This window comes from Oreochromis niloticus, linkage group LG4 (assembly GCF_001858045.2).
Source record: "Oreochromis niloticus isolate F11D_XX linkage group LG4, O_niloticus_UMD_NMBU, whole genome shotgun sequence".
Taxonomy (NCBI): Eukaryota; Metazoa; Chordata; class Actinopteri; order Cichliformes; family Cichlidae; genus Oreochromis; species Oreochromis niloticus.
This window is the reverse complement of record NC_031969.2, coordinates 10,806,989-10,825,253: the sequence shown is the minus strand read 5'-3', so window position 1 is coordinate 10,825,253 and position 18,265 is coordinate 10,806,989. Positions and strand designations below refer to the sequence as shown.

At 42.2% G+C, this 18,265-nt stretch overlaps 2 protein-coding genes across 3 annotated transcripts; both read right to left on the bottom strand.

Moving 5' to 3' along the window:
• Window positions 1-143: 143 nt before the first annotated feature.
• Window positions 144-5,483, bottom strand: mief1 (mitochondrial elongation factor 1). Of its 2 annotated transcripts, none has more exons than XM_003443228.5 (6): window positions 5,362-5,483; window positions 4,574-4,887; window positions 4,250-4,403; window positions 3,992-4,172; window positions 3,321-3,592; window positions 144-3,233 (listed from the first exon to the last, which is right to left on the bottom strand). In XM_003443228.5, exons 3-6 carry the CDS (start codon window positions 4,394-4,396, stop codon window positions 2,394-2,396), a joined length of 1,440 nt encoding a protein of 479 aa, XP_003443276.1. In that variant the 5' UTR covers window positions 4,397-4,403; window positions 4,574-4,887; window positions 5,362-5,483; the 3' UTR covers window positions 144-2,393. The 2 variants fall into 2 exon arrangements, with proteins under 2 accessions (XP_003443276.1, XP_019213653.1); XM_019358108.2 differs by lacking the exon at window positions 5,362-5,483 and adding an exon at window positions 5,159-5,337.
• A 1,405-nt stretch (window positions 5,484-6,888) lies between these two features.
• On the bottom strand, window positions 6,889-16,583 carry LOC100705581 (uncharacterized). Its single transcript, XM_005468354.4, has 4 exons — window positions 16,149-16,583; window positions 12,532-12,994; window positions 12,006-12,407; window positions 6,889-11,730 (listed from the first exon to the last, which is right to left on the bottom strand). Exons 2-4 carry the CDS (start codon window positions 12,973-12,975, stop codon window positions 7,831-7,833), a joined length of 4,746 nt encoding a protein of 1,581 aa, XP_005468411.1. The 5' UTR covers window positions 12,976-12,994; window positions 16,149-16,583; the 3' UTR covers window positions 6,889-7,830.
• Window positions 16,584-18,265: the final 1,682 nt, after the last annotated feature.

Genomic DNA, 18,265 nt, shown 5'->3' with positions numbered 1-18,265 from the left:
AATTTGATTACTGACTTTTGACAAAATAAAACTTTAGAATAAATAAATGTTTTGTCACTTTTTTGTGAGACATGTTTATTAGTTTGTACCCCATCAGTGTGAAACCACAATATGCTTTAAGTCAAAAACAACAAGGTGCCGAATGTCATTTTCATTTTTAATGTAGTATACAAAGTGCTGCACTGTTCAATGTTCAACTTGGAAAAAAAACAGCTGGGAAAAGTACATAGCATGCAACATGGTTTATGGCTAATATGCACTCCACAAGGTAGAGGTAGTGATCTACTTTGGGCTTTGTTTACGACATTACAAATGTGGCACAGTGACTCCCCTAGTTGTTTATAGCATAAACTAGGTCAGCAAAGGAAGACACTTAATTTGCAGAGAAAGAAGATCTACTGTAGTCATTTTTTTTGTCCACACATCCAGATCAAAGCACTTAATGAAGCACAACAAGGAGAACTTTACATGTTGAACCTGCATCAGTGCAAATAAATATGAAGCTCTTTTTGGTTACAAATGTACAATAAATACAAAAATATTTATTTTTTCCCCCGTTACTGTTATCATCATCACCATGTAAGTGGTTATTAACTCAACGCATAACGGAACTATAAACGACCCCTCTATTATGTACACAATACAAATAGTGGGATGGGGACTGAGGGGACACTTACTCCATATCACTGCATTTTCTTCACTCTAAGGCTAAAAGTGACGGCAGACAGCGGTCATGTGATTATTTGGATGACATATTTTGAATACTGAGAGACACTACTTGCCAGTGAGGCAGCTATCATAGTTACTCTACCGGTCACCTGACCATGAACTGATAGAATAATTTCACTTTAGAAACCCTGGCTATTACAGTTGCAGTTATATAACTGAAGATCTATGGATAGATCCCTGTGCACCAGATCATGAGCCAAAACATTAGCACCTGTAATGTAGTCAAATATAGGACGATCTGACAGGCACACAGATCTGTTATGTGTCACAGCGGTAGTACTGATAAACGGTAGTCGTCCTCTTGACCTGCTTGATGTGGACTTGCGCTGCTCTAATCTGTGTCTGGCAACTTACACAACAGACTGGCACCGACAAGTTAATCAGGGTTTATATGCAAGCACACAAAGACAACAGGCTCTACTCTGACTGTGATCTGAGGCTTCAGTTAATACTGAGACTAATACACCAAAAGGACAGACAAAACCTCCTGCGGGTTAGAACCATGTTTGTTGTTCGTTAACTCTCAAATTGCACAGGGACAACGGCGGAAAAACTGCCAACATGAAAGAACCATCTTGCTACAAAAGACGCAGAGGCCCAGATGGAGCAAGTGAACGCAACACATACTGGCTATAGTTTAGAGCAATAACAGGAAATTAAAGCAAAGGCCAAGAGATACAGCGCTTTCAGAAAGTCCTCCTGAATGCTTAACGTTGTTCCAAATTTACAGCAGGACACTACACATTTTTATAGTAATGAGAGAGAAAGAACAAAATCAGGATTAAAGCATATCAGACCTGTGGATTAAAGCAGCAAACATGAGTCTGGAGATGAGCAAAAGCAAACAAAGAGCAACTTTGTATTCAATCATCACATGAATCCTTTTTTTTCCCCTTTTTTTACTTCTCCTTTTGGGGAATTTCATCAACCAGTGACTACCCAGAAATGTCCTCTTTCTATTTATAGTAAACTTTAAATCAGTTACCTTGGTTGAACCGTGTGGAGCAAGACACGGACATACAACTGTGTATTTTAACCTGTTCCATATTAACACATGCAAGCAGCAGACGTTCCAAACACACACTTAATGATTGTTTTCACATACCCGAGGTAACGTTAAGCATACAATAAAAACGCAGCCACTGTATTAATGAAGATCTCTCGCAGAAGTCATTCGAGATGATTAACAATTTATTAACTTTTGAGTTGGCATACACACAGGCAGCATTACACTCTGTTCTTTGAATCAAATCCCAAAAACTGAGTTAGCAATCAGTTCATGTAACCCTGACCTGCATCGGACACGTCTTTATTCCTAAAACACTGGAGTTCAAGTGTAACACATTTCAAGTCTTCTGCAGGAACTCAACACTGGACCATAATGGTGTATCCATTCTTAACTTCATTAATACAATGGCCTTAGTGAGAGCCATCAGCACCAAAAAACCCCCTCTGTTCTCTGAGATTAAAATAATATTTGGATCACAACGATACGCCTTTAATGTTAACATATCCCCAAAATTTGAGTAACTGCTACTGTGTGTACGGGCCTCTGCATGTAGAGGAGGCCATGACTAATCAAGAGAGCATGTGTTGCACAAGAGGGGATTATTCCATGCACATGTTTTTATTCCCTCAACCTCATCACAGCTCAGCGTTACCATTCAGGGGTGTGGTGGCTGTGCTGCAGCAGTTCTCAGCAGCCCCCCGGGATCAGACAGTGCACAGTAGAGGGTATACCCTAGCTCATCCACTTCTTGATCAGTCAGCTCACAAAACAAGTTCACTTTAGGGCTAAGGGCACACGGCAGCTTCCCAGCCTCCAAGTGCCCCACTAGCGCTCGTAGCAGCTGAAGGAAGCGGTCGGCCAGCGCTTCCTGGGTCCAGTCACCTTCTTTTTCGCTGAGCAACAGGATGGTATTAGTGAGCTGGCTGGAGTTGAGCCTGTGAAGGGCAGGGTTGAGCTTGCACACAGCCTTCGCCACTTTGAGGCAGGTGCATCGGCAGCCGCCATCCTCCTGATCTAGCGCCCTGAGCCGGGCCGTCTCGGCCACGCGGAAGCTCTGTCGCCACAGGTTTTCGTGGCGCTCTGCAGCAAACCGGTGCGGTTTGGCAATCAGTGAGGTTCCATCCTCCATCACGAGCAAAGGCAAGAAGTCCACATACAGCTTCCTGTCCGTCTCGTACTGTACCTCCAGAGTCAGCGTTTCGGCGGGAACCACGGGACGGATGATGTAGTCGAGGACACTCCCTATAGCTGGCCAGTTAATAGAACCTGCAACAAGCTTCTCAAAGACCTCAAGCACTGATTTCGGGGAGAGATAACCTCCGACCATGCATCGGTCCCAATAGCTGCTACTCCGAGGGAAATATTCCAAATTCTCCCTACGGACAAGCCAGAAACCTGGGACATTCATGATCGTGTCCTCTCCGGGGATGGACGACCACAGATTCTTCTCCAAGACAAGAGGCACCATGAGCTGGGCGTGGTCGGCTGTTACAACCTTGGAGGCAGAACAGGGGAGAATGGTTTCCAATTAAATGAATGTGTCATTATGAAAAAAATAATCCCCCATAATAAGTGCTCTTACCTGAAGGTCATCGTACAGACTGCCACTGAGGTACATCTCTCTGAGCGGCATGTCAGGCAGTTTGGCATGAAGAAACACTCTGAGCTCAGCACAGATGTCTAGCGCTGCCCTCCTGGCCATGGCCTGCTCCTCAGCAGGGATGTTGACATTATTTTGGTAGAATTCCCACAGGTGTTCTTGCAAAGACAGACGCATCCGGGCCCGCATCATATCTGACCGAGTGGCACCGCTCTTCCCCACAGCAGCTCGACCCACAGCCCTTCGCAGACAGTCTGGGGAGAAAATAAGTTAGAGATGAACTGTTTTAATAAGTGCAGCAGGATTTTGTGAGCTTTCCTCTTCTGCGGTTTCAGGGGGAAGCGATGGGTGTAATAGGATGGGAGTTTCACAGTATTGTTCTCTAAATATTTGAATATGACAGAGCTAAATCTACAAAGACTAACTTCACGGCCTTCTACAGTTTCTATAACGTTATGATTAAAGATCAGTATAAAACAGCTGGGTATCTAAACTTAAACGAGCCAGCACCCACTGTAAAGGAAGAGCAAGAATCCTCCAAACAGGCTGTCTGTTAGCAGATGAAAAAAAATAAAATAAAAAAAGATGAGAGCTGGCCGTTAGTCTACCTCATATATAAGTTATAAATTAAAGGACAATTTGTTTCCCCTCACCTGGTTCAAAAGCATGTGAAGAAGTGGGCAGAGACTGCAGCGACCTGCTAACTGTGGACTTCATGTCATGGTTTAAAACCCTCGGGGATGACCCCATCCAGGCAGGCTCCTCCCAGCTTCTCTTTCCTGTTTGCTCCATCTTTGTGGGGCTGGTGGGAGCACTTATGGCACGATCATACATCTGCACATAACATTCATTGTATTGGTATTCAGTTAGTTCCCCCCCACCCCACCCCACCCCACAGTGAGAGTACTCACTCTTTTGACGGCTAGTGTTGCAATGCCAAGCATGGCTGCCCCTCCCACCCCCAGCACAAGCTTGGCATTCGAAAGCATGAAGTCAATAGCTGTTCCAATCCCATTATCATCCTTCTTTCCTTTTCGGTCTCCGTTCACCCCCGCCATCCTGGCACTGGGAAAAAAATAATAAAAAGAGAAGTGGAGTCAGGCTGCCTAGGGTGGGAAGAGCCGAGAAATAAGTGGATAGCTCATCACCATGTGATCTTGTTTACATCACTACCTACAAACTAAACCATTACAAAGAATGTCTGTTTACTCCTGATGTTTTACGTGTAAACCCACCTGGAAGATGGACCTTCGGACAACCTTTAACCACCACCTGATGGCCCCTGATCCCCTTCCTCCTACATAAGCCCACCCAGTCGGCTGCTGAGAAAGAACCGGCCCCTTTTCAGGGCCTCCTCCTTATCTTCTGGGACCGTCAGTGCCTGGCAGCGGCGAAACTCGCGAGCCACGGCGCGGCGGTAGTAATTCCGGTCTGTGTACTGAAGGTGTCGGCCTGCCCGGAGCAGCGCCCTGTAGAGCTCCAGCACGGCACTGCGAGACCAGCTGCCCATCAGGGATCACACATGGAGAGGAGGGGGATACCCTTGCTCCTGTGCAAAGGGTGAGCACAAGGTAGATGATTAGAGGACTGACGTGACAGTTAGAAATGGCTTCATCCGTGTAAAAATCCAACCTTTAAAGTGTAAAACCAAACATGCCACACGCTGCAAAAAACACAGCTGCAGTGTCAGCTCAGACTGCCACGTTAGCCTCCGTGTAAACCTGACCAAGTAAACACAAAAGCTCGCAGTCTGCCCGTTTTCTAGCACAGGTTATGGGACTGTTTCATCAGCGAAAAGAAAGTGTTGCCGTGTTACATACCGAGGCTCACTAGTCTTTAGAAAATGGCTGGATCAACGGAAAGTCACATCTCTTTGTAGCACAACACGCTAACTAGCTGCCGAAGCAAGCGCTGACCTTACTTTCAGCCAGCTTTATGGACAAAATATGGTCGTTGAAACGTTGCGAGCGAGGCTAAACGAGCCACACAAAGACGCACAACAAAACAAATCGAAGGCACCTACTTTTCAGGAAAAAAAGGACCAAAGATCGTTTGTCTTCTGGGGGAAGCAGACCTCTGCTCTAACCGGGGGTCAGAGTCGATAGTGGAAACCGGAAACAAATAGTCTGCTATTCACACACTATATCCGGGTCAGTTTTTCGTGTTTTTTTTTTTTACGCTTTTATTTTGTATTGATGACATTGTATGTCAAATTACATTTTTAAGAAATTGTGCCTTAATTTCAATTAAATTTTATTTTATTCAAATAGCACCAAATCACAACAACAGGTGCTTTATAGCAGCGGTCCCCAACCCCGGGCCTCGGACCGGTACCGGTCCGTGAGTCGTTTGGTACAGGGCCGCGAGAGTTGAGGCTCAGGTGTGAAATGTATGATTTTCAGTGTTTTTATCGGTTTTCAGCGTTATTTTGTTATCGTTTTTATCGTTAACTCGGTTTTCCTGGGTCTTTTCATGTGTTATGAATAAATCTTCTTTTTTTCGGTACCGGTACTAGTTTTCTTTTGTTGTATTTATCCGCAACACCTTAAAGGCCGGTCCATGAAAATATTGTCGGGCATAAACCGGTCCGTGGCGCAAAAAAGGTTGGGGACCGCTACTTTATAGAGTAAGGTCAAGACACAACATTTATTTATTTATTTATTTGGTTGTTACTATGAATCTATATTGAAATAAAGTTATGGCTGATACCTGTATAGTACTGAGATCTGAACTGAAGTTCAAAAGGTTGATGTTTTTCAATTTTGTGTTTTCACTAATTTGCTGTGGTAATAGCAATCTCCAGACAAAACACTTTTTCTTAAACTTGATTTGGAAAAGGGTTATATATATGTCTGTTGTATCTAAACACGGGTACTGTAATGCACTGTATACTGGAGCTATTCAATCATTTCTTATCCAAAATGCTACCGTCACATTACTGACTGGGACAATAAAAGAGAGCTCACATCATGTTGGGAGGCTTTTTGTACATTACAGAATCGAGTATAAATTGGCACTGTTTGTGTTTCAAGTCTTAAATGGTCTCGCACCTGCAAATGTGGTGGATATGCATCCCGCAGTTAAAGCTAATTGCAAAAGGAGCCGATGCATTTGCAATTGTTGCACAAAAACTCTGGAATGACCCTCCAAAGAGACCCTGGACAAACATCAGCTGTGACTGTTTTTCAAAGATCTAAGCTGAAGATATACTTTTTCTTTCATAGTTTTCTTTCTTTCACACTAAACTGCTGATTCTGGAATTGTGTCTGGAGGATTGGTTGCTGTTTCATGTTAAAATTGTGAATGCATGTAGCATCATTTGTTGTCCAAGTGTCACTTATAATTCTAATACATTTCATTGGAAGGATGGATTAAAATTGACAAATAAATAAATATTTAATTAATATTAAAAGATGAAAACTGATACACTCAATTTTAATGCAATCAAGAAAGAACTTTCTGTAATTTTTCTCTATTGTGGAGAACAGTATATATATAATATAATATGTATGTGTATGTAAGACTTTATAAGAACATCAAAGTGATCATCTTTTTAGTTGCATCAACAAACATTTATTAAATCAACAATAAATCAAATAGCTCCCAGCAATGTGAGACTATTTGCAGTACCGGTGAATCCAACCAACTTGGCCAAATGACACTGAGGCAGTTGACGCTGTTATCATTTTAAACACTTGATATATATCAATAAATTATCTTAAACATAATTTCCTTAGGGATTATTAAAGTATTCTGATTTTGATTCTGATAAACTCCAATGGCCAGAAAACATATATCTCTTAGTCTCACAAAGAATGTAAATCTCTTATGAAAAGGGTCCACTGGATACATCAGTAATCCATACAAATCTGTCACTGAGATTTATTTTGGATCCAATAGTTCTTTTGAATATCGATACTATTGACTTGAAACATCAGTGAGTCACGATCCATTTGACCTCAGCAAAAACATTTACATACAAAGGTAATGCAATAGAAACAACAACAACAACAAACAAAAAAAATGACATCATGGAAAAAATATAAAGAAGTGACACTTAAAATTGTTTACAACATTTATGTAAAGTGGTCAATTTATCACTCAATTAAAATGTATTTACTTACTACAATTTAAACCCAGTAGATAATGATTTTGTCAACAGTGAGAATCAGTCTCATTACAAGAACATGTATACATAATTCATAGTCTATTAACGGTTCATGCATTTCCACACACATTAATGCTGTGATCTTACCACTCTACATTTAAATACATTTTTTTTACAGCTTCTGCTGGAGTTGTAAAAATTTTGCAGAGTATCAATGACCAGGTTGCACTAAGGGCTCTAAGAGATTTCTTCTGTCCAAGACATAGGAGGAAAATTCTAGTAATCTAGGACTGACTGAAACATTTTCATGGTACAAATCCACATGCATTGTAGCCATTTTTTCAAGTCAATTTCAATGGCTTGAAAAATGTGGAAAACCCATACTCAAGGCATGTACTTAACCCCTTTCATCCTGGGGATGATATGTATATCCCTGATATCATCATGCTGGAGCAACCAACACAAGTAGCGCTCAGTCCCCATACCCCATCCACTGGTGAGGAGTGGTTTCACTTGGCGCATGTTAATGTACCATTTATAAGATTGCTCTGACACTCCATGATGCCTCAGAGCCTCTTGCACCATCTCAGGAGTTGAATGGCGTTCACCAAGACCTACAGTCTCACCCAGCCCCAGCAAAAGGTCGGCAGCTTTGGCTTTGCGTTGCCCAGTGCCCTCCACATATGCTTGGTAGAATGGAACTCCCAGATGGTCCATCTCGGTCAGCCAGACAGCTCCACCATATTTCTCGATTAAAACCCGCTCTCCTTTACGTGTTAACTTTCTGCCAAAATTGGGCTGACCATCTTGGACCCACTCTAAACAGTCAGCAGAGGGCATCATGGGGATGGCCTGGTCTAGAGGTACTCTTGAAAGTCCGGTTTTTCCCTCCAGCTTACTGAGCAGAGCTGTGACATGTGTAAGGGTCCCAGCAGTGTTCAGGATTATATCTGAGTGTTTCTTCAACATGGACTTGGTGAGATGAACCAAGTATCCCTCTGCTATGGACATTGCTTTGTCCATGTCACCCAGCAGTTCACACTCCACATGATAGAACTGGTTCAAGTGTGTGGCATCAGGATCTTCCCCTCTGAAGCTGGGAGATATGTAGTAGGTCCCTGGCAGGTTTTCCTGGAAGCGAAGGAAGTATTCCAGTACAAATTGCATTGAGTCAGCAAGGTACACACCCTGGCCCAGCAGATTGACAGAAACTGGCTCTGAGTCAGAACCCAGGCCCATTGGTGAGGAGATGGTGTCAGTGGTGAGAGGTGTCAGAGCATATGAGTACTGGCAGGAACTGTTGAAGTATTCCACTGTGCTGTGGAAAAGAGTGTTCTGGATCTTAAAAAGGTTTCGATACCACTGGCTCTTGATGGCTGCCATGGAGTGAGACTCAGGATCTGTCCAGGAACGAGCAGGCTTGCACTGGGTAATTTTCAAGTGGATGGTTTTGAGGGTTTCAGAGTCAGCGGGTGGGCCATTCAGTGATGAAACATATCCAGGGTAGCTTTGGAAGCATTCTGTTTGCAGCTCAGCAGGTTTAGTGCCATCTGGTGAAGGTAACAGAGGGATCAACTTGGCATGAGCATAGTCGATCTCAAATCCCTCAAAGATCAGTGCAACACTTGGAGCTTTCATCCCCTCTTCCAGCAGTCGGGCAACTTTGTAAGTGGCCAAGATCAGTGCTGTGTAGTCAGGTTCCTTCAGTTTGAAGATGTCACTGGACAGAGGTTTGCGTGGCACCACAACAGTTAGACCAGGACTGTTTGGATAAGGTGTCAAAAAGGCAACATACTCAGTGTCTTCCCACACTCTCCACTGTTGCTGCTCCCCTCGAACAATGCGACTGAACAGGTTGTCATTGGATAGGTCTCCCAAAAAATCAAAGCAAAAAGGTACATTTGGTGTTGGCAGTGCACTTCTAATCTTATCTTGAACCCGAGCCAGTGCTTCATCATCCCAACGTGGACCACTTTTTGAGGTGCAATAGCCAGGATTATAAGCGTGGAACTCTTCTTCACTAGCAAGATGGGGCTGCCATTTTGGCTCTAAGCCATGAAGAGGGAGGAGTCTGATTTGTGCTGGCTGACCAGGAGTTGGATTGAATACCAAGGCACAACGTTGCACTCCCAGTCGCTCACATAGCAAGTTTGAGACAACTCGTGCTCCTTGTAGCATAGCAACAAAATCAGCTGTAGCTAAGTGGAAGATGCTGCTTGCCCCACTAAGAGTTTTTCTAGTCAGAATTGTTGCTCCAGGGATCCAGGGTTTGGGATTCAGGTAAGCAACAAGCTCATCTGTTTCCCAGATAACATTAGGAGGATCTATCAGGGGTCTGAGGACCTCTACTCGTGAAATGCCACAAATCATTGATGCCACAAAGATCACACCAGCATTGGTCTCAATGACGGCATCACCTTTGGCGTCCACAGCAATGATTCCAGCACAGATCCCCTTCAGATCTTCAGCTATCACTTCTCTGCATGCTTCCCTAAGGCTGTGGGCTTTATGATGGTATAGACTTGCTATTTTCTGAGCAACTGTGTTCCTCAAAAAAACATCCCCATCTCCAGAGCAGGTAATGGCTAACTTGTCATCAGCATATATACCTGCTCCTACTACTGCTGTGTCCCCAACTCGCCCTTTCAGCTTTCCTACCAACCCGCCTGTAGAGGTTGCAGCAGCCAATCCATTCCAGCGATCCAAGGCCACAGCACCAACTGTCTGTGGATGATTGTTTTTGGAGTTTTTTCCACTACTGAGTTTTGCAGTTAACTCTCTGTGACGTACATCAGTATAGAAATACTCAGGACCAACAAGCTTTTGCTTTTCCTCAAGCTCTTCAAGAAACTCTTCAACTCCGTCTCCCACAATCAGTGCATGTGAGCTTTCATCCATTACACACCTGGCTGCTTTTATTGGGTTCTTTAGACTTTGCACACAGGCAACAGATCCTGACTTCTTTGTACTGCCATCCACAATGGTTGCTTCCATTTCATTTTTGCCATTTTTGTTCAATACAGAACCTTTACCTGCATTGAACAGAAAGCAGTCTTCCAGAGCTTCTACTGACCTCTGAACTGCATCCAGACTACTGCCACCTTGTTGAAGCACTTTTGATCCAAGAGTTAAGGCTGTTTGTAGAGCAAACTCAATGACCCCTATTACTTGGGAGTTCAGCATTATCTCTTCTCCAGCACCCCCATGAATCACTAGAGTGTAGTCTGGACTCATGCCAGGGGTACTACCAGCAGTGCTTTTGTCTGTACTCTCTGGATAATGAATTTTGTCTCCATTAAGTTTCTCTCTTTGACCCTGCTGAAGTAGACACTCAAGGGCTCCCATTTCACTTGCAATGGCATATCTAACAGCTAGAAGCATCAATAACTTCAGGTTCATCTTGAGGTTTTGTTGGAGCTTGTCTAGTGCAAGAGCAAAGCTACCTTTCCCATTAAGCACAATGCGAACCTTGTCCCTCTTCCCAAGGTAGGTTACAGCCAACTGATCTTGAGCATAGACATTTCCTACCCCGCACTCTACTCCTTCCATGAGATCTGTACCTGTCAGATACACAGACGGACACCCAAAGGGGTCCAGGAACCTCTTCAAGGGATTTTCAGATGGCAAAGCTTGGCGCAGAGCAGCTAGGTGGGGGCCAACACCTTGACCACTTTTGGTGTTTTTTATTAGCTTCTTATGTTCCAGAAATGCAACATGGAACAACTGCAGTAGGTCAGTAGTGTATTGGATGGCATTATCTGGACCAATGCAGGATGCCAGGGCACCTACTAACTGACGAGAATGCGTGGTGATTGAGTATGTAGGATCACAACGACCATGTTTGTAGTGGCGCATATGGGAAGGTGTGACAAGTATGTGATTTGAAGCAGCTTCCCCAAAGGTCTGCCTCATGGAAAGCTGCAAAGAGAAGTTGATCCAGGCATCATATAGACCCCTGTGCCCTCTGAGAGTAGAGAAGACATCAGGATAGGAGGAGATGTCAAAGGTGAGAACTGGGTGGTTTGTTTTTAAATTGAGGCTCTGTTGGGGGGTATTTACACCCTGGAAAGGGAATGTTAGAGGATGGGGACAAACAGAATTAATATTGTTTACTGCAACAGTCCCAGTCATGTTTTCAGTGCCAGTATGCAGTGGGTTTAAGTCAACAGTCTCCGACAGATCATACACATGTTCAGTCACAAGCCCAGCCACCATCCCATCCACAGCACTGTGCTCAAACACCATTCCAGCTGTGCTGTTTTTGAACACAACCAGGTTCAACACCTGTCAAAAAACACAGAAAAGAAAGGGGTTATTTTGGGTTTCTTTGTGTTCCTTGACCCTAAATTGGATAAGTAGTATAAGATGGATGGATGGATGGATGAATTGAGATGGATGTCCTCTACAAATCAGCAAGCAATAAACAAATTATTTAATTATAACTCTTAATTACTACTCTGAGCCTTTAAATCTTTTAACAGTTGTTAAAACTATAATAAAGTTTCGCAGTAAAGAGCTGATACAGCTGAACTAAGCTTATTTTAGTTTCCCTCCATTACCTTGTCATAGTATCTCAGAGATGGATTGTGTCCTCCTCCTCCCAGCCTCACTGCATTGAGGATATCAGCCAGTTCAGAGGGTGCATCATAGTCTTCCAGACAGAGCGTAAGTATAGCACTCTCCATCAGCTTCAGTGATGTCAGTGCTGTTCCTCCTTCCTCAAGGATCTTTTCCCTTCTCGCAGCCCAGGTCTTACGCTCCAGAGCTGTGAGGTTGCAAATGGATGAAGGATCATTTTGTTTCCCTGCCCTGGGTTGATCCATTACCTGAGCAAGTTGGTTATAGATGTCAATAAATGACCGCGCAGAAACTGGCCCACCAGTGCTCGGTCGCCACAGTATGTCAACGGGGAACACTCCTCCAACACAGGTAATGACAGCATGGAGGCTGTCGGGGAAGATCTGCAATTACAAAGACTACGGATTAGAAAATATTTGATACACCTTCAGTGGGTTAGTACATCAGTAGATAAAGAATAAACTCTTTTAGGATTCATCAAGATAGTTGTACTGACATTAATCTCACCTTAATTTCATCTTGAGCCCTCCCAGGAATACGGGTGGCAGCGAATACTTCACCCTGCTGGGTGTGCTCCATTGGAATATTGCCTTCCAATAAGAAGGGCTCACTGTAAAGCTTGGCTGCTGCCCAGAGCAGAGCAGCTGCTCTACTAAGCTGGTTACATTTCTTTGCTTTAGATGGAAGAAGAACTACAGGGAGTGCTGTGGAGATGGGGAGAGGGTCAGCACAAGACAACAGACCTCTTTTGAACTGCTTTGTCACCCAGTTCTCTTGGCCTGCAGCATTGGTTGCTAATTTCTGCTGGGCTTCTTCAAGGAGCTCTCTTTGTTGTTGCAGTGTACTTTTGAACTCTGGGTAAAGGTCGGGACCTAAAGTAAGCTGCAGAACACGGCTCACTTCTTGCAAGGTAACATCCAGATCTGGAATGGGGTAGTCGAGAAGGGTCATCCTGTTAATACAGAGGAGGCTTGACAAAGAGAAGGAAAAAGAGAGAAAGTCCATGACGATGCCAGGTACTTTGTGAAATTTTCCAAGCGTGCAAAGAACCAAGACAAAAAGAACCAGCTACCAATACTTGCACACATATACCAAGTCAGAAGACTTATGGATTTAGTTTAAGCAAATGGGGCTGAAATAAAAGCTGTAAAACACTATTCTTGCAGCACAGTTACTTGGCAAGTACTGTATGTGTAAGTAGTATGATTTATAGTCAGTAGTCAGTCAAAAGCTTTTATTTTAAAAAAATATCACATTTTGTAAGGATCTAGAGGTTTGGTTTATAACTAGATATTTGTAAAAGTAACTAAACTATGCACTTTCTGGAGAACCTGTAGGGGAATTGTTGCTACTGCTGGACTTCTCCAGCAACACCCAGCAGACCTTCAGTATGTGTGTTTAAAAAATTGGCATATTAAGACAATTTAAAACTGGGAACAGCATCTTAAATACTTGAAGCTGTGATGATTTGTTTAAGCTGCAGTATGACCTGACCAGGGATAACTCTCCTAAAACTATGTTTTTTGTTCCCATACTGTAACCTCAAATGCAAAATCTCAGACAGTTCGGGATAATGACATGCAGATGGATGAACTGGTTTAAAGAGGGTGAAAATGTGTGCAGATTCATTTCAAGGAGGGCTCTATAATCATATTCAACTGTCAGTCTAAGAGAGAAGGACAAGTTGTAAAAGTATCCATCAATCAGAGACAGAAAGAGGAGATTCAGAGCCACCAAAATGTTAAAAATGTGGTCACAGGAGCAAGACAGAAAGAGAGGTCATTTCTGCTTTTCTCCAAAAATCATTGATCGTCTTATAATTGGTCTCAGAGAGGCAGTTGAATAACATCTTGATGCATGCTCAATCATCCAGGTAAGTAAATCCCCAAAGTTGATTCTGTTCATCTGGACGTAGCGTTTTCAGTGGGAGAAACGTTTCGTCACTCATCCAAGTGACTTCTTCAGTCTCAGCTGACTGCAGGTTTCCCCAATCTTATAAACAGTACATTTGCATAATGACTGAAACCAGCACCACTGAGGGAACAATGGACTGGGAGGTCAGTCCCTTGGGTCCTGGCCTTGCAGTCAGCTGAGACTGAAGACGTGGGGTAATACAACCTTAAACATGTAAGCAGGTAAGGTTTTCTAACACAAGATTTAACTACATACACATGTGGTATTAAAAACTTTTGTAGATCAATGTATTTATAATTATTAATTACCAATTACCAGTTCTGTCTCTCTATATTCACATGTTCCTATTTTCTGCTAAGCACTCCAGGGAACTATCTACATGAACCACGTGACCGCCCCTGACATAACTCTTACCATTCGAGGGCCCTGCTATGGATGTAACTTGCTATCAAAGCTAACTAACATCCATAATGGTAAAATTAGGAACTTTAAACAGAGCCTGACAAACAAATACGTGACATTGCATCTTTTGTATAGAGCTTGGACCCTAAGCTATGCCCTTTGTGTTTGTACTGATTAGAAAATGTTAGCTTATCAACACAGAATGATGAATATTCCAAAATATTACTCTCTATATTATAATATTTCAATATATTACTATATTACTGCTGTTTTGTTCCACAGTTTTTATTGGCAAACTACACCTCAGATCTTGCATGTAACACAAACCACACAAACGGGCACACCGCAGTGTATTTGTCCATATAGCTACTGTATAACAGAACATTTTCCCTTTACGGTTTCCTCACATGATGTCCGACCATTCTCACATTAGCGGAGCCTGTAAGTGAATTATCTGATTTATATTTAAGGCCCTGCTGAGTGAAACACAGGTTTCTTTGTGCTTCAATGGTGAACATGAATGGAATGCATCCAGATTTTACTTCTGTATTAGACAATACCCCCAGCACTCAGCAGCTATACACACCCTTGTAATGGCTCATAACTAAGATCATCTGCTCACACGTGAAAGCAGTTACTCCCTTTCCCTAACTTAAGTTGGCCAGGGTTTTTTTTGTTGCTGGTTGTCAAGGAAACATGCCCCTCGCCAAATGACTTTTTGGGAAATTAGATTTCTCCTGATTGGTCCCATCAGTTTGAATCACCCACACAATGCTGGCTGTCTGTGCTCTATCCGAATCTTGTGTTCTATCTGATGGATTTGGGTTCTGCAGGGAAGCAGGTCTTGTGATTCCAAAAGCTCAGCTACAAGAACTACTACTATGTGTTACATCATAGAATAGAAATAGCCAACTGATGGGCAATAAAGCAACAGTAACATAATTTTTGAAAAAATCTAAATGAATTAAGAATAAAACTCTATTATTTTAAGCTCATCACATACTGGGTCACCAGCAAAGCTCTTAGAGACAGGGCTTGGATTTCAGTTGAACCACAGTTTATTTTAGTTTAAGAAACTAGAAAATGTTGCTTTTCAGATCAACTCACTTAAAGACATTTTGGCCTTACAGTTCATCTCTTATACGATTTTCATTTGGGTGTGCCAAATGGGCAAAAAGTCCCCATATAGGCTAGACTTGAACCTAACCCTGGCCTTAAACATCTCATTGGTGAGCTGGTGGGTGTCATTTTGTTACTATTTCTGCAGAGGAAACCAAAATATAATGAAGGTTATTGTAATTGTGTTAAAAAGATATTTTTAAAGCCTCTGCAGCACTATTTATTTCAAAACTGTACAAAACTCATGCCACAGAAATAGTTGTCAAAAGCTTATCTGAAGAAAATGATCCACAAAAAAAGGATTTTATAAAATTTCTTAATATTGAAGTCTGTGCATTAAGCTCACAGACGCTGTGCCAGGGTCAGTACTTCAGAAATATCTTCAATTCACCTTTGAAGTTACTATAAAAACTTCTGCAGTGTAATCAAACTACAAGACCATTTATTTATTTACACATTCAATGTAATTCCCTTTTTCTTTAGTACAAGACTTGCCACGGAGCTTGTCTTGAGTGCTAATACACATGCTGTACATGTAACTGCATCAATACAAATCAAATCATTATCTCCTCATCACATTTGAAGGGCTTTGAGTGCAGTAACACTAGAAAACTGCTCCATAAACACCAGAACATGAACCATTTACCTTTATTCAACTATAGGTTTTATTTAGAATAAAATAAACTTACCTCACTATGAAGATGTCTCCGAGATCTGGCCAGCTGGTAGGGTGGAAGACCACTCAGTGGAAAGAAAACTGGCTTGGACTGGAGAGACAGGGCTTTGTCTATAACGCACAGGCTGTGACTCCAATTAAGCAATTTAGTCTCTTGCCTGTCCCTTTTCTCCACCTCTCAGTGCCTCTCACTCAGTCGTCCTCGTGCTCTCTGCCCTCAGTGGTTCTTCTCTAGTGTTTTTAAATCCTCTCTCACACAGTTTGGACCCTCACAATGCTGCAAAACTGCCAAATACACTCAGGAAAGTAATTCCTGGAGTTTTATCAGGTAGCGTCTTAGGAAGTGAGAGATTCAGCAGTTTGTGTTAGTATAGCAGACAACAGTAGATCTGCATTAATGGTGTGCCCCTTTTTTATACCAGGATCAACTTCTGCTTTACGTCATATGTATGTGTGTTTTGTGTGTTTGTGTGTGTGTGTGTGTGTGTGTGTGTGTGTGTGTGTGTGTTTTGTGTGTTTGTGTGTGTGTGTGTGTGTTTGCACTTTTCTGTTCACACGAATGTAATATATATGCAGCTTTTTGTAGATCGTAAATACTTTCTGACAAGTAGAGTTTGGGAAATCAGTACAGAATAATTAAAAAATGATCACATATGTTACAGGAAAAGTTATGTGACTACTTCATTATATTGCATGTGAAAATAATGTGAGAATATTTTTAATGCAACTAAACATTTACAGATCGTGCTTTTGCTTTGTGCTACATCACCATCCCCGTCAATCTTTATCCCTTTAGGAGTTTTAGGAGCTCCAATCTTCTCCTTTCAAATGAAAATTATAAGAGAAAACTTGCTTTTGAAAAAAAAGTGACATTTTCTCACCAGACAAGATGTCACGATTTTGTCACCAGGTGGACCTACAGTATGAAGAAATTTGTCACCAGATGTTTTGTCATCACACATTTTGTCCGATGACTTTTGTCTTTGCGCAAAATGTGTTTGCACAGGAAGTGAATCACTCTGAGTTCCATCTTCTGGATAGAAACGATCCACAGATACTGTTGGGTGTCTTTCACTGTCACGATAGATGTGACTAAAAAAAAAGGTAGTATAGTAACAGAAACATACTACTGTCTATGTTGCCATAATCTCACAAAGACATCATTTCCATGCATTATTATGGATTATTTCATTGCAGTAAGGTTCAATGAAATGTGCATTTAAATCCATCCCCTCGCCATGCTTTAGTATGTATTTAATTAGACTGGTGTTTAATTAAATACATACAGCACAGCAGACAGGACTGAATCTGTGGACGACCTGTACATAACAAATGGCTAAAAACAAACATTAAAGCATGAAAACTGTAGAATAATACAGAAAGCCACCTGTAGTGTCTGGGATTATTAAAGTATTATTAAGTTATTGAATAAAGACACTAATGCTGCACTAGCATCAATCCTATGAGAAAAAGAGAGAGTGCCAACGAAGTCACCAAACTCTGGAGACTGTTCAGAACATGAGTGACGGAAATGTTCATCATCATGAAAAGTCAGAGCTCTTACTGTTTAAAAAAAACGTATGCAGTGTCACTTTTGCAGTAATACCACCTACAGCATATCAACACTCAACAAGACTGTGAGACATTCTGGAAGGGGAACCACCCTAAACTGTTTCATGTGATGCTGATTATGAAAAAGAGTTCGCAGGACATGTAAAGTGTGTGGATGCCTGACTAAACAGTGCTACAGATGTGTGCAGAAATGTAAACTAGTGTTTTATCCTAGCGTCCAACCAGGTCACATCTCAGACTGCAAATTCATGCGTTTTTTCCATTTGCCTTGATAGTGACCGCATGATGCTTTCCACGCAGGAGCTAAAGCAGCTCTTTGAGGTCACAGGTGGACCTGAGTGAGCTGCTCTGTGGCTCCAGTGTGACGGCCTGTCACATGATGCAAGCTGCTCACATGATGCCAGTGCCCCTCCATCATGCAATTCCTTGTATGAGAGGTTCTCAGATGCTAAAAGCAAGCTTTGAGGATGAATAAGCAATTCAATTCAATTCAATTCAATTTTATTTATATAGCGCCAAATCACAACAAAAGTCGCCTCAAGGTGCTTCATAGGTACA